Source organism: Castanea sativa, chromosome 11, assembly GCF_040712315.1.
Source record: "Castanea sativa cultivar Marrone di Chiusa Pesio chromosome 11, ASM4071231v1".
Classification (NCBI taxonomy): domain Eukaryota; kingdom Viridiplantae; phylum Streptophyta; class Magnoliopsida; order Fagales; family Fagaceae; genus Castanea; species Castanea sativa.
This window is the reverse complement of record NC_134023.1, coordinates 7,435,576-7,451,892: the sequence shown is the minus strand read 5'-3', so window position 1 is coordinate 7,451,892 and position 16,317 is coordinate 7,435,576. Positions and strand designations below refer to the sequence as shown.

Here is a 16,317-nt window from a genome sequence, read left to right as displayed (position 1 = left end):
AACCGGAGGTACCCCACCTTATGTACTGTACTCGTGTGTGCCATGTGTGTTTTCAATGGTAAACTGGAGGTACAACACCTATGTATTGTACTTAATACCTAAATTTTTTGCCATAGTAGTAATTTACACGATTACTGGGAACAGGAAAAAAGACAAAAAAAGGTTGGGTGTGAACAGGATATTTTTGATCTGAAACTGCAGCTTTTCAGAACTTTGTTTGAACGGATGGCAACGTCAAGATTTTTTCCCCTTTCAAACTTATCAATTTCTATTGAGCATTGTAACATTAGAGCTTGTTTGTGATATTCCTGTGACATGCCCTGTATATTTGATGCATTCCTTTATTTCTTATTAGAACTTAATTCTTAATATTAAAAAAATTATAACAAACTTAAAATATACCTAAAAATATGTTAATCAATTACTTATTCCATGCCTTTGCCATATCATGTTTTAGTTTTTCAAAAATTTCTGTTTGTGTCAGTGTTAGTGTCAGTTTCATACCCATGCCCTGTGTCCATGTCCAGGCTTCTTAGTCTATATATAATAGAGGTTGACCAGCTTTATTGAATGGCTTGACTTCAATATGTACTGATTTCTGTGCAGGCCATTAACAGTTTGAAGAATGTTGATTCCACAGCTTTGCTTCATTTCTTCACCCAATTTTGAATATGCTTCTCCATCTCATTGGCAATGGTGGAGAAACCCTACAGGTATTCAGGAAACTTCTACTAGTGCTTTTTATTGTCTCTGTTTCGTGCTTGTGAATTTAATGTTCATATTTTCTTGTGTCGGTTTTCATAATTTCCTTGATTTCTTCACTTGAGTGTCACCTTGATATTCTCTTGGGTTCTTTGCTCTATGTTGCCATCTCATTTTCTTTTTAATTTTCTTTCAGGTTGCGGCCTTCAGAGCCATGGTTAATATTGTAACTCGGTATGTATTTCAGTTATGGTCAGACTTATGTACCATACACACCTATACCGAAATTTGAGGTCTTTGCCACTATGATGCATATTTGTATATCCATGCAAACACTTAATATGTAAATACTTCCATGCTAACAAAGATATGAAGGGCTTTTGAGTGCTGTGTGCAATCACCTATTCTTCGTCTTTTTTTTTTTAATTTTTTTTTATTTGACTAGTTTGCATAAGACTCACTTGGTAGGATAGGACAAAGTGTGCGCGCCTATTGCCAATGGTGGGTTAGGTATAAGGAAAATAACTACTTTCAATAAAGCCTTACTGGGTAAATGGCTATGGTAGTTTGGGAATGAGGAGACATGGCTTTAGAGGAGGGTGGTAGCGAGGAGGTTTGGGGAAGAGAGGGGCGGGGATGGACTTCTAGGTTGGGTAGGGGCGTTCTTGGGTGTGGTTTATGGAGAGGTATCTACATGGGCTAGGCAGATTTTAGCAAAAACACTCACTTTGCTGTTGGGGTGGGGAGTAGAGTGAAATTTTGGCAAGATGTGTGGTGTGGGGATCAACCCCTTCAATTGGCTTTCCCGAGATTGTATGGTATTGCCACTTATAGGGAGGCCTCTGTTGAGTTTTCTTTGTTAAGGTTGGGAGTGGAGGAAAGGAGAAGTTGGAATGTTCATTTCCTTCGGGATCTTAATGATTGGGAGTCGGATACTTGGGAGGATTTTAATTGTATCTTGGAATCCAATATTCCTTTAACAGATAATGGTGACCGGATGAGATGAAGTTGAAGACTAATGGGGATTTTGACATTCGTATGTATGATGACAAGCTGTTCTTCTTCCATTGTCTTTCCTTGGAAAGGTATTTGGAAAGTTAAGGCTCCCTGGTGTGTCTCCTTCTTTATTTGGACTTTGTTTGAACTTTAGCGTGGAATAAGATTCTTACAGGTGATAATCTGAGCCTTAGGGGTTTTGATTTTGTTGATTGGTGCATTATGTGTCGTTGTTGTGTAGAGATTGTGGATCATTTACTGCTTCATTGTGAGAAGGCTCATTAGTTGTAGATTTTTGTTTTTCAATCTTTTGGGTTTTTGTGGGGCTTACCTAGAACGGTTACAGGTCTACTTTTTGGTTGGTGGAATTGGTTGAGGAAGCACTCGTCCAATATTTAGAATTTAGTTCTGTTGTGTTTATTGTGGTGTCTTTGGAAGGAGCGTAATCGGCGAATTTTTGAGGACTTGGACAGCTCCAGAGATCAGTTGTGTTCTTCTTTTAGTGGATCTCTATTTGACTGGTCTCGGGTTTGGGGACTCACATCTAGTGAATCTCTCCCTTCGTTCCTTTGTTCTCTCCTCTTTTGTAATTAATTTTCTTTCTTGTTTTTCCTGTTCTTTATTTATTTCTTTTCTTTGTAATTTTGTGGTTTGCTTTGTGCTTTTCATGCATAAATTAGCCTTGTGAATATACTACTTTCTCACTTTCCAAAAAAAAAAAAAAACTAACAGCCCCCCACCTTCTCTTTTGCTCTCTTTTTTCCTGTAGTTCTACGATTGCATTTCCAATTTAGCATTTAATAGTGTAATATTTTCTTTTTTGGTAGGGTGCAACAGGAGTCGGCTGATGATGCTGAACGAAATCATTTTCTAGTTAACTATGTTGATTATACTTTTGATGACTTTGGGGGTCGTCAAGCACCAGTATATCCTGGTTTGTCAACTGTCTGGGGTAGCTTGGCCTGAAGTAAGGTAATTCTATCTCACTACTCACGCTTTAATCTTCGATGCTAGTTCTAGTGAGGTAATTTACTTCAGAACTTGTAACTATTAAGTGCAATGTATAGAAGAAGCGCATCGGACCGAGAAAAAACAAAAGTGACAACATACAATTCTCTGTAAACCGCCATTGAGTGTATGTCCTGAATGTTATATTGACGGGAGTGATTTAGCATGCAAGTGTAGTATGTAAATTACATGCAATGGTAATTAGCATGCCACTTTTGCAAATTGGTCCTGGTATCTGCTTTTGACCAAGAAAAAATAGATTCATTTCAGTATATTGTTTTTGTCAGCTTGGAAATGGAAACATTAATATCAAATGGTTCAGTTGATTGTTTTAATCATCTTTGTTTTTCCCTCTTCTTTGTCTATGAGCATCTTCCAAGAAATCTGAACGTGTGAACATTGACATCAAATCAACAAACAGCCATAAAAACCTAAGCTTGTATTTTAAATGCAATATGGATCACAATCTTATCCTGATAAATTTTTAAAATTCATTCATTGGTTGCTGTTTAAAATAAAACCTTCCAGAAAATCATTAAACAGCTCTGAAATGCTAGGCCCTATTTGGTTTTTAAAATACAACGTCAAGAAAGTTTGGAGACATGCTATTTTTATTGCTTTCAGTTTTATATTTTATTTTAATTTTAATTTTTATAAGTAATAAGATTATATAAATCAGAAAAAAAAGTCACCAAGGTATACAGGAAATATACTGGGGTAGACAATTAGTTACAAAAATTGCATAAATCTAATAAATCAACAGTAGAAAATAAAGAAAAGTTCCTTATGGCTGTCAGCCAATTCAATAATGTTCTAAAAATGAACAACTTAAGGTTAGGCAAATAACTTTCAATGTCTTCAAAACTCCCACTATTTCTTTCCCTCCAAATACACCACTTCAAGCAATGGGGGATAACCATCCAAATATGACCATTTCGATGACAACCAAAACGACCTTGCCAACAAGCTAAGAGCTCAACTACAGATTTTGGCATCACCCATGAAAGTCCAAATAAAACCAAAATCATCGACCACAAATCTGAAGCAATAAGGCAATTGAGCAGAAGGTGATCAACAGATTCACCATTGCATTTACACATATAGCACAATTTTTAATCCTTACCTTTCTCTTCCCTAAGTTGTCAATAGTAAAAAAATCTACCCCCAAAGCTACAGTCCATGCAAAGAAGGCTACTCTCAGAGGGGCTTTTGATTTCCATATGATTTTCCAAGGGGAAGGATGCTCACTGGTGATTGCAGCTGTATCCAGAAGAGAACCAAACTTGAAGCCTTTTCTTATCAGGTTTCTAGCACATCTTATCCTCCTCAATCTCCCTAAATCTAAAACCATGAATGGTATCCATGAAAGTCATCAAGGACTTCAATTCCCATTGTATGGCCTGAATAAAGTGTAAATCCCAGTGAAGAACCCCATTGTTGAACGCAAAACACTTTATCACCATTTTGTTTTCAAGAATAAATGACCAAAAATACATTCTCAAACATGTTTTTCATCAATTTTTTTAGGGTATGTGCTTGATGTAGGATTTCAAGTTGGAAAACTGTAATTTCTGAGAATTTGTGATAGTTTGGTTGTTCCTTTGACGAACTTAAGAATTACAGTACTCATGAAATGTGAGAATTTCAACTCTGACATTTTACCAAAGAAATCTCAATTCTCACATCACTGCTATGAGACTTATTAATTTGAACTTTATACAAAATATTTGAGTAATTTAACAAAAATATGATTTTTTTGATCATTGAGGGTATAAGAAAATTACACATAATTTTCAAAGTATTAATTTATGACTTTAAAAAGTACAAAGTGAACAATTTAAAAGATTATTTTCATCATTTAAAGTGTATTTTTAGATATAGCATAATGAAAGTGCAACATGAATTCAAATTCTAAGCATGCTTAAACACCGTAAAGTCTACTATTGTGAATTCAAATTCTCAAAAACCAGTAAATCTCAAGATTTAAAATTTCAGCCAAACAGCCAATGCAATCTAGTTCAAATGATACCTCCTCCCTATGTATAAGATTGGGTGGAGGGTAAGGTCATGGCATTTAGATACATTGGATGCATTTGGACAAAAACTTCTTATTAATATTACTACAGAGAGCTATTTCCAGTGAACAGAGCCAAACAAACTTCTATATTCTGTTCCCAATCTCCCATCACTCTTAAGCCAATTACTTACAAAACTTCTACACTAATCCTTAATTAATATTGAAAAATGATAGATAGAATAGAAGCGGAAATAGAGAAATTAGTTTTGGTGAAGATGTCAATCCAAATATATTTACATAAATTAATTATATAACTGTTTTTCAATGTCATCCTATTAATTCAAACCGAAATCCTGATTTTGCTATCCTGTTTGTGCCAATATATAATTGATTTTTCTGACAGCCATGAGGAACATTTCTTTATTTATTATTATTTTTTTTTGATAAGTAATAAGTTATATTGATATCAAAATAGGATCACCCTAGTACACAGGGAGTGTACAAGAGGTCAACAACTCAAAGACAAAAACATTTCTTTATTTTCTAATGTTGATTTATTAGATTATGCAATTTTTGTAATTGATTGTCTACCCCAGTACATTTCTTGTATACTTGGGTGACTCTCTTTTCCAGATTTATATAATCTTGTTACTATAAAAAAAAAAGGTGTTTTCTGCTTATATATCTGTTTGTTTTTCATTTCTTAAACAGTATTAACTTATTGTGCAGGCTAAAGGCTACCGTGTTGGACCAGTATATGATGATGTTTTGGCTATGGCTTGGTTTTTCCTTGAGCTAATTGTCAAGTCAATGGCATTGGAGAAGACTCGTCTTTTCTATCATAACCTTCCCACAGGTATTTTTGAATTCCCTGAATCTTATTCATGCCATCTCCTAAGATGGCTTTTGCTAATATCCATGTTATTTCTGCATTTATATTTTTAGTAGATGTTGAATTACTAAGAAGTTATTTGGTAGGAGAGAAGGCTGTTCGTTAAGCTTAAATTATTGGAAAGCTTAATAATACTACTTAGGTGCATGGTTACCAAGCTTAATATATAGTTTAGCTTCCCAAGTGAAAGCTAGCTTGTGCATCGGATGTGTCCCTCATTTTTTAATGAGGAATTGGATTTTTTAGGTTGAAGGGATTTTCCCACATCTTTGTGCCTCTTTCATCATAAATATTATCTAGCTAAGTTGCATATATGTCCAAAATCCAAGAAATTAGATGTAAAAATTGTAATTTAACATGTAAGGAAAGAAATTTATTTTGTGGCCTTTGGTAGGATATGCTTTCAATCTAAAGATGTATGTTGAATAATATTTTGCTTGTTAAATTTGAGCTCATTAATATTATATAAAGCATGAATAAATTTTGGAATGATTCATCTATCATGGCAACAAGCATATTCTCTGGTTTTTGGGCAGCAGTTTCCATGTCCAAAGGAGTGATATTTCCTTTAAAAATTGGTTTGACTTGCTCATCCTTGCTTACTGGATGTTGTCTATAGTCTAAACTTCAAGTGAATCATGTAGTAGTGATGGTACCATATGGTGTTTTTAGTAAATATCAATAACAATTTAGATCCTTTTCTGCTGCTTAGAGTCACATATCTTTGATTGGTGTTAAAAAAATGTTATTTTTGCCATTCTATTTGCTGCACTTTTTTTTGATAGATTTTAGTACTGAACTATGTTAGGATGCCATTTCTTCTTTTGTTATATATATAGTTGCTTTCATTTAAAATTCTTTGTTGATCATACAATTTAATTCCATGTCGCTGCCATCAAATCATAGCATCACATTTCTAATCAGCTTATAATCTGGTTTAATTTTTGAGTGAGTTTTATTTTATTTTATTTTAATAATATTATTTTCTTTTTGGTACAGATGAAGATATCCCTCCGATGCAATTGAAAGAAGGTGTCTTTAGATGCATAATGCAGTTGTATGATTGCCTTCTAACAGAAGTGCATGAGCGCTGTAAGAAGGGGTTGAGCTTGGCAAAACGTTTGAATAGCAGTTTGGCCTTCTTTTGTTATGATCTTTTGTCCATCATTGAACCTCGCCAAGTTTTTGAATTGGTATGCTTTCTGCTGTATTTTAATGTTGCACACATGTATTTGTAAGAATTTACGATTGATCCTTTTGAATCTACTGTAGACCAAGAATGTTGAATGTGCTTTGAGAACTCTTTTTGATGATAAACATGGTAATGTATAAAAAAAATACTCAGTGGTCTTGTTCATCATTTAGAAAATTAGAATTAGATAAAAGAGTAACTTTGGGAGAATTTAAGCAATGCCAACTTATCATCCACTTTTCTGTAATAAATGGGGGGGGAGAGAGAGAGAGAGAGAGAGAGAGAGAGAGATAGAGGGAGAGAGTCACAAACTTCTCATAAAATGGATTACCATGCTTAAGGAATGCACCAGCAGTCTTGTTCTAAAAGTTGATGCAATACAGACATTGTAGCTTGGGTCAAATGACACCACTGGATATGTTCCTTGTATTACTCATTGTTACAATTTAGTGTGAATTGCACTGCAAAATACTTTGTTTTGCTGGTGCTGGCATTATTTCACCTCCATATTTTACTTGGTGGTTTTGGTTGCTGTATTTAAATTGTGGCTGAATTCCAAATTGCTACTGTATAAGACATTGTTTGAATAGAGGCAACTGGAATTTATTTATGAGAGTGTGCTTATATGGCTGATGATTAGCGTTTGGGATGTTTAATTGAATGTTTGAGCCTTATCAATCCTCTTTATTTTGTTTTGTTTTGGGTTTTCTGTTTGTATATTTCTCTATTTTTCTCTCTGCTAGCTACTAGGATGAGGTGAAGACCAGTAAGCATGATGACCTTTGAGTTAACAAATGACACCAACTTATTAACATTGATAAAGAAACATACCTTAGTTGTGGGGGAATGCAAAGTCTGATTTGTACAGCCGTACTAAAGCAGTAGGGCTTTATTGGCCTGAAAGTGGTGGACTTTGTTGTTGCCCTTTTTCTATATACTCTTTACACAGTTTCTTCTGTATGTTGCAGGTTTCCTTGTACCTTGACAAGTTTTCTGGGGTGTGCCAAATGGTTCTGCATGACTGCAAGCTTACATTTTTGCAGATTATATGTGATCATGACCTTTTTGTAGAAATGCCTGGGAGAGACCCTTCAGATAGGTAATTCATCAATGTGACACTTCTTCTTTGGTACTTCTTCACTTTTTATAGAGATAACAGTGGAATTCTAGGTGAATTTAGCACCTCAAAGTAGCTCAAATTTCTGTGTAACTTGCTTATTTGATATTGTTTTGTGGTATAGTGTTCTCTGTAAGCATATAATTTCTGTAAAATAATATCAAACCAAACTTTGACATTGGAATTGATGATATTCTGCTCATTTAATTGATCCATCCAAGGATGCCTGCTGCTTTTCTCCAAAATCGCTGAAACCACACTATGCCACTGCTAGTTGGAGCCTTTGGTTTGATCATACTAGAACATCTAGAGTTGTTTGGCAATAAGCATATTTGTAATGCTAATAAGCTCCAAAATTTGACAAGATTAAATTTTAGTATTAAAATGAGGGCATTTGACTTTTTGAGTTCATTGTTTTTATACATTTTCTTTTTATTGACTTATTGAGTTCATTGTTTATATACTTATTGAGTTCATCTATTATTATTGTATTTTATTTCAAAAAGGAAGGGTAATATAGAAAAGGCCATGAAATAGTTTACGCCTTTGCAGAAAATGGACATGTTTGCAGACATCCTATTAAGGAACGAAGGTTTAACAAAATATGTTGGAGGGAGTATAATGCTGTATTTTGTACAGAAGCTAGAAATTAATTATAGTTGTTGTGATTTCACATGTATGTTAATTATTTCTCAGATGTGTTGCTATCCTTCTCATAGATGTTGAAAATTAATTAATTATATATTTTTTTAAATTCCATTTATTGTTACAATGAAGGTTGGAAAAACTTGACTGTTGCATTACTGATAGATGTATTCCCATGCAATATCCAGAATACTGTTCCTTTATAATACATTTCCAAAAGGTGTGACTCTTCCATTTTGAATTACAATTTGTGTTAGATTTTATGGGATAGCTAACGATACATCACCTTTAGTGTTTACAGTTGGCATGCTTATGCTTCTGAGAAGAATGGAATGTCTTCACAATTTTCTTTTCCTTTTTAAAAAAAAAAAAAAATCTTTATTTTCATTACTTTTTATGATTTCAATCTATTTGGCTCAGCTACTTCAGGTGGTCTGTGATGTGTGCTTGACTTAAATGCATGTTCATGTCGTAGGAACTACCTTTCATCTGTCTTGATACAGGAGATTTTCCTTACTTGGGATCATGACGATTTATCTCTGCGGGCAAAGGTAAGTCTTAATTCAGATTTCTTGCATTGAACTTAATTTCATTTGATATATATGTATGTATCGTTTGAGAGGGTAGATGTATTTGTGTCCTGCACAATTTGCATAAATGTGACTGTTATTCATTTTTAGCTATGTACTGTATACTATTGTGGAAAACATGCACTTATTATTATTTTGTTGTAATACTTGCTTTCTTGTGTGTAGGCGGCTAGAATATTAGTAGTCCTCTTGTGCAAGCATGAGTTTGATGCTCGATACCAAAAGCCTGAAGATAAGCTATATATTGCACAGTTATATTTTCCACTTATTGGACAGGTGCATATTGTTAAATTTTTGAAGCAGTTTATTTATTCATTTCTTTTTTATTTCTATTGAATATATTCCCATTCAAAATCTCAGCTTGCATTCACTAAGTTTTTAAGGTAAATTATGCAGTTGTGATTGTGCCACTAGCTGGGAATATTAAGGTTTCTCTTTGTTTTGGTATAGGAAATATATTTGCATATATGAAAATAAAAAACACCTCAAAGCTCTTTATCAAAGCTGTAGATTTTCTCACCTTAAAATCAATCTCTTTTCACCACCCATATGAAAATATTAAATTATAAGTAATAATGCCAATGCAAAATTATGTGTATCAATTCATGGTCTTAGACTATGCATTTATTGCAAAAATGAAACAATTTTGGGTACTTGCTTTTGTAGAATTAATCTAATTTAATTGTAGCTGAGCACAAGTCAGTTAAAGCATGTTGAGATAAGTTATGAACAGAATTAAATAGTCTATAGTGTCAGCACATGCTTGCAGAATCAAGATGAGGAGATCAGCCTGGAATGTTTTTATTTTATTTTTTATTTTTATATATATAGGCATTAGGAAACTTTATTTAAAATAAAATGACAAGAAATGCCTAATAATTAAGACCTCAAGTCACATGAATCCAGAGTCAAAGGACGAAGGAAAAGGAAAACAGTTGACATCCCTTTCATTCCCTTGAAGAGTGATGTCTGAAGATGCAATACACTAGTGAGTACAGGAACGTTATCAGCAAGCTTATTGGAACCTGCAAATAAAAATAGGGTTCTATCTCATTACTACAATGGCATAGGGATAAACTCTACAAATTAACCCATGTAACCATGCAATGACTCCCAAATTTGCTAAATATATTGATTTGCTAGCCTATAGTATGTATGGCATGACTTCCAAGTTTGCTAAATATCTTGATTCACCCAACGTTCTTTAAAATTTATATTGTTAAATGCATCAAGATTGTTGTGTGATCGTAAATACATATTAAGTTAAAAGAAAATCTTTTTAAGACTGTTATAAGACTAGCTCTGCACTTTGGTACCAAGGTTGGGTTGTTAAGAAACAACATGTTTATAAAATGAGTGGTTGCAATGAGAATGTTAAGATTGATTAGTGGAAATACAAATAACAATAAGATTCAAAATGAGAAAATTCATTTAAAAATAGGAGTTTAAAGATAGGGATTGCTTTATTGATGATGAGGGAGAGATGCTTGAAATTGTTTAGTCTTGTGCAGAGGAGAGTGATTAAGTTGATTTAAGTTGAGGGAATGAAAAAAAGATAAGAGAAAGACTTCAAATAACAATATTAGAAGTACTAATAAAAAAATAACAGTACAAGTGGTAAAAAATTACTTGTCAATTAGGGAGGGACCAAAGAGTATAATTTTGGATGAAATAAAATGACAGAAAAGAATACATGTGGCCGACCCTAATTAATTTGTTAAGGATCCATGGCCGACTCCAAAATTTTGGACTAAGACTTGGTTATATTTTTTAATGTCATGGGTTGGTTAAGGTGGTTCCATTACATTATATTATTCATGTTATAAACTTTGGATTGTGATGCTTCCTATTAAATTTTGTTAATTATTGATCCCGTGGTCTATGCAGATCCTAGATGAAATGCCTGTCTTTTACAACCTAAATGCCGTTGAAAAGCGTGAAGTTTTAATTGTTATTTTGCAAATTGTGCGCAATCTTGATGATGAATCACTTGTAAAAGCGTGGCAACAAAGCATCGCTCGGACTAGATTATTTTTTAAACTCTTGGAGGAATGCTTAGTTCTTTTTGAGGTTGCTACTTTGTTCAAACTTTACTTTCTCTTTGATGACGTGATTTGAGTTTGTCTGTCAGTTAATTTTACTTCTTGTTTTGGTGATCGAATAGCAACATTGATACTCTTATCATTTTCATCATCATTGATTTTTAATTTTATATTTAAGTCTATATTTCATTTGTTTTAAGACTTTAAAGTTAAATTAGAAGAATGAATATTGTCTGATTTCATTAAGGCAAAACATTGAAGATAATAGAGTTACTTCCAACAAATTGTAGTGGTGTGTATATATATATATTCCTTCTGGCTTGTGTGTTGCTACTTTTTCCAATTTTAAAAACTTATCTTGAAGAAGTTAGAGGGTAGATGCTTTTCATTAAGCTTAAATTTTGGGTCTCAAAGAAGTCCACATATTACAGGTATTTTGAATCCCTTTTTGGTAAAATCGTAACTGTTTCCACCCTGTGGTAATGCTTTTGGAAATTATGTACTTTATTGTCTCTCTCATGTACAAAATATTTTTGAAGCTCTTTTTTTTTTTTTTTTGGGCCCTTCACAGTTGATATATGTTTTTGTATGAGTCCTTATTGAAGTTGCATTTTGTATCACATTTTGTTGTTCTGGCTCCTGCTCTAATTACATTACCCTTAAAACTAATTGTTGACTATATACTTTTACAGCATAGAAAACCTGCTGATGGCATGCTCATGGGCTGTAGTTCTCGCAGCCCAGTTGGGGATGGGCCTGCTTCCCCCAAGTACTCTGATAGACTTTCTCCTGCAGTTAACAATTATCTATCTGAGGCATCAAGACAAGAAGTCAGAGTAAGTTAATTTTACTGTTATTCTGAAAATCAATGTTTCGGTGTTTTGTCTATTATTTGCCTTTTGTTATTCATTCATTGATTGTAATGTTGACTTTACATCCATTGAATATTTACCTTCACCGGTCAGTAGTTTCTTGGTTATTCTTTGTGCAATTTATTTATATTTATGATATAGAACATATTCATTGTATCCTCAATACGCCTTGAAACTCTAATGCAGCCTCAGGGAACACCTGAAAATGGTTATTTATGGCAGAGAGTGAATTCCCAATTAAGCTCCCCTAGTCAGCCATATTCCTTGAGAGAAGCTCTGGCTCAGGCACAGTCTTCTAGGATTGGAGCTTCCGCGCAAGCACTTCGAGAATCTTTGCACCCCATATTGAGACAAAAATTGGTACAGTTTTGGATAGAAAAATCGATTGCTTGTTTGATTGCTGCAATAGCACCATTTACTCCAAGAAATTACTATTATTTTTGTTTTACATTTATTGTAGCTATTTTAGGCCACTGATAGTTTCACATTCACTTCAGGAGCTTTGGGAAGAAAACTTGAGTGCTTCTGTCAATCTCCAGGTTTTGGAAATAACAGAGAAATTTTCCATGATGGCCGCCTCCCATAGCATCTCTACTGACTATGGAAAACTTGATTGTATCACAGCCATATTAATGAGCTTCTTTTCCCGAAATCAACCTGTGTCTTTCTGGAAAGCTTTGTTTCCTGTCTTCAACAATGTCTTTGATCTTCATGGAGGAACTCTAATGGCAAGGGAAAATGATCGTTTCTTAAAGCAAGTGACTTTCCATCTACTTCGACTTGCAGTTTTCCGAAATGAAAGCGTCAGGAAAAGGGCTGTTATTGGGCTCCAGATACTTGTGAAGGTATGCCCTTTGAAGTTCATAGATTGCTGCTTTTGTTCTTAACTTACATTATTTCATTTATATGTTTTGCAGAGTTCCTTCTATTGCTTCATGCAGACAGCAAGGTTAAGGGTCATGCTGATTATCACATTATCGGAGCTGATGTCTGATGTGCAAGTGACTCAGATGAAGCCTGACGGAACGCTAGAGGAGAGTGGTGAAGCACGACGGCTTAGAAAATCTTTGGAGGAAATGTCAGATGAAGCTAAAAGCTCCAACCTATTGAGGGAGTGTGGACTTTCTGATAGTGCTCTGGTAACAATTCCAGAAAGATCGGAAGAGAACAGGTGGTCCTGGTCAGAGGTGAAATATCTCTCTGACAGTCTTCTTCTTGCCCTTGATGGAAGCTTGGAGCATGCACTATTGGTAAGTTTTTAGCAATATTTGCATCAGCTTTGAGTTTGAGAAACAGTCAGAATAATTACTCAATTAACAAACACTATGCCCTGATCCTGTTAGGATGGGAATGTTGCACTAATCAGGGTTAGGGTTGATACCTCACATCCCAAGACAAGACTGACATCTTTTTTAAACTTCTGTTTTACATTCTTGCTTTCATTGTAACTGGCACATCTTGTGTGGACACATAACATTGCTTCTAATTTATGGTGGGAGATAAGTCTCACAGAGCTGCTTATTTCCATATATTACTTTATCTGGGTTTGTAATTTTATCAGTAGGTTATAGTATAAGTATTTTTGCTTTGGCAGAGTTATGTCTTCTTTCATCAAAGTTAAAGTAACCAACAGACACATGTAAAGTTGGACACTTAAAAGGACACATTTCCTAGAAGTACTAGTAACTTTGACAGTTTACATGTACTTGAAACAAACTTAAATATTCTTAAAAATCCTTTCTATAAACTGATAGGGAGCCCCTTCCCTCGCCACTCCTTACCCCGCACTTCCCACCTTAAAGTAGGCCTGTGCCAGGTATGCTGGAATGGCGATGGATCAATTTAAAGAGGTGGCCTGATTTTCTATTCCATTGGCACAGGGATGGGATTTTATTTGGGCAAGTGGCAGATATAGATTTTGGGAATAGGGTTAAGGTCAAGGTAGGGTCTTTGCAGTGCCAACCCAATAGCTTTTAGTCAAATTTATGTGGATGTTTGATAGAGTGCTTTTGAAACATGAGGTAAGTTATTATTACAAATACAATTATATTTGACAACTGCCATGGAGTGGGTGCTGTGGGATATTGGGTTGATAAGAGAGAGAGGAGCTTCATACACAGACATATCTTTGATACCATTACTCTGAAGGAAGTTTGCGCAAATTTGACAAATGGGATTGAAGGAATTTTTCCAATTTTGAATGTGGTCATTACTTCCTCCTACTTTCTTGTCCTGATGAGTAAATGTTAGTTATTGAACTAGCAAAAATAATACTATCATTTTCCCCCTTCTCCCACAGGGATCTGTGATGACTATGGATAGATATGCAGCTGCTGAAAGTTTCTACAAACTTGCAATGGCATTTGCGCCTGTCCCAGATCTTCACATATTGTGGTTGCTACATTTATGTGATGCACATCAGGAAATGCAGTCTTGGGCTGAAGCTGCCCAGTGTCCTGTGGCTGTTGCTGGTGTTGTGATGCAGGTAGTAAACTGTTATTGGGGCTTGTGGTTCAACCACCCTCAGTCCTTAAATGGAAAGTTGACCTTACAAAATCTGCCTAACTATTTCCGCATTTTCTCACCTTGTACAGTGCAGAGCTGTAAAATTGACTTCATGATTTGCTTACTGTTGCTTAAATATAACTGCCTTTTGCTCATATGTCTAATTAAATTTACTGCAGGCCCTTGTGGCTAGAAATGATGGTGTTTGGAGCAAGGATCATGTAACTGCTCTTCGTAAAATTTGCCCAATGGTGAGCAATGAGATCACATCAGAGGCTTCTGCAGCTGAGGTAGAGGGATATGGTGCTTCAAAGCTCACAGTTGATTCTGCAGTGAAGTACCTTCAGCTTGCTAATAAGCTTTTCTCTCAAGCTGAGCTCTATCCCTTCTGTGCCAGCATTCTTGAGCTTGTAATTCCAGTTTATAAAAGCAGGAGGGCATATGGGCAGCTGGCTAAATGTCACACATTACTCACTAGTATCTATGAATCAATTCTTGAGCAGGAATCAAGCCCAATTCCATTCACTGATGCCACATACTATCGGGTGGGATTCTATGGTGATAGATTTGGGAAGCTTGATAGAAAGGAGTATGTATACCGGAGCCCCGTGATGTTCGGCTAGGTGACATAATGGAGAAACTTAGTCATATATATGAGTCTAGGATGGACGGCAATCACACTTTACACATTATTCCAGATTCGAGACAAGTGAAGGCAGATGAATTACAGCCTGGAGTCTGCTACCTGCAGATAACTGCTGTTGATGCAGTAATGGAGGATGAAGATTTGGGAAGTAGAAGGGAAAGGATCTTTTCACTTTCCACTGGAAGTGTCCGTGCACGTGTGTTTGACCGCTTTTTGTTTGATACCCCATTTACAAAAAATGGCAAGACCCAGGGTGGATTGGAAGACCAATGGAAGAGGCGAAGTGTGCTTCAGACTGAGGGCTCCTTCCCTGCCCTTGTGAATAGGCTCTTGGTAATTAAATCTGAATCTCTTGAGTTCTCCCCAGTAGAAAATGCAATTGGAATGATTGAAACTCGGACAGCTGCACTACGAAATGAGCTTGAAGAGCCTCGCAGTTCTGAAGGTGATCAACTCCCTCGTCTCCAGAGTCTACAGAGAATTCTTCAAGGCAGTGTTGCTGTTCAAGTAAGTTGTTAAGTTTGGCTTTTAATTTCTGTTTTCTGTATTGTCAGTTTTAGCAATTTATATTGCTGACTTCCAGATTCTGAGCAAGTAGAATTACCTTTTGCCCATTCTTTTTGACAATGCGCTGTAACCAAACTTATGGCATTGCTTATTATTTTCTAATTGCTCTTGGCCAACTACATGTGCAGGTGAACAGTGGAGTCCTAAGTGTGTGTACGGCCTTCCTGTCTGGTGAGCCTGCCACGAGGTTGCGTTCACAGGAATTGCAGCAACTCATTGCTGCACTCCTTGAATTCATGGCTGTTTGCAAGCGGGCCATTCGGGTGCACTTCAGATTGATTGGAGAAGAAGACCAGGAATTCCACACACAGCTTGTGAATGGATTTCAGTCCCTCACTGCCGAGTTATCTCATTACATCCCTGCCATTCTCTCAGAGCTTTGACAATATTGTAGCATTATTTGTTTGTGGTTCTGCTTGATGTGTCCATATTATTTGTTTTCTTATTCTATTATTATTATTATTTTCAATGATGTACAAATATGTGTATGCTAACTTTAGTAGGTGATGTTCAGAAAACGAAAATT

At 35.3% G+C, this 16,317-nt stretch overlaps 1 protein-coding gene across 1 annotated transcript in view; it reads left to right on the top strand.

Annotated features, from left to right (window-relative positions):
• LOC142617358 (guanine nucleotide exchange factor SPIKE 1-like) overlaps positions 1–16,315 on the top strand; it is a 30,621-nt gene extending 14,306 nt beyond the window's left edge. The window contains 18 exon segments of the mRNA XM_075790184.1: positions 607–646; positions 649–713; positions 899–936; positions 2,526–2,670; positions 5,453–5,579; positions 6,615–6,808; positions 7,776–7,906; positions 9,045–9,120; positions 9,325–9,435; positions 11,047–11,229; positions 11,894–12,037; positions 12,260–12,433; positions 12,571–12,918; positions 12,991–13,323; positions 14,373–14,558; positions 14,758–15,175; positions 15,178–15,731; positions 15,920–16,315. Coding sequence (XP_075646299.1) covers positions 607–646; positions 649–713; positions 899–936; positions 2,526–2,670; positions 5,453–5,579; positions 6,615–6,808; positions 7,776–7,906; positions 9,045–9,120; positions 9,325–9,435; positions 11,047–11,229; positions 11,894–12,037; positions 12,260–12,433; positions 12,571–12,918; positions 12,991–13,323; positions 14,373–14,558; positions 14,758–15,175; positions 15,178–15,731; positions 15,920–16,174 — 3,522 coding nt within the window. The 3' untranslated portion in view covers positions 16,175–16,315.
• Positions 16,316–16,317: the final 2 nt, after the last annotated feature.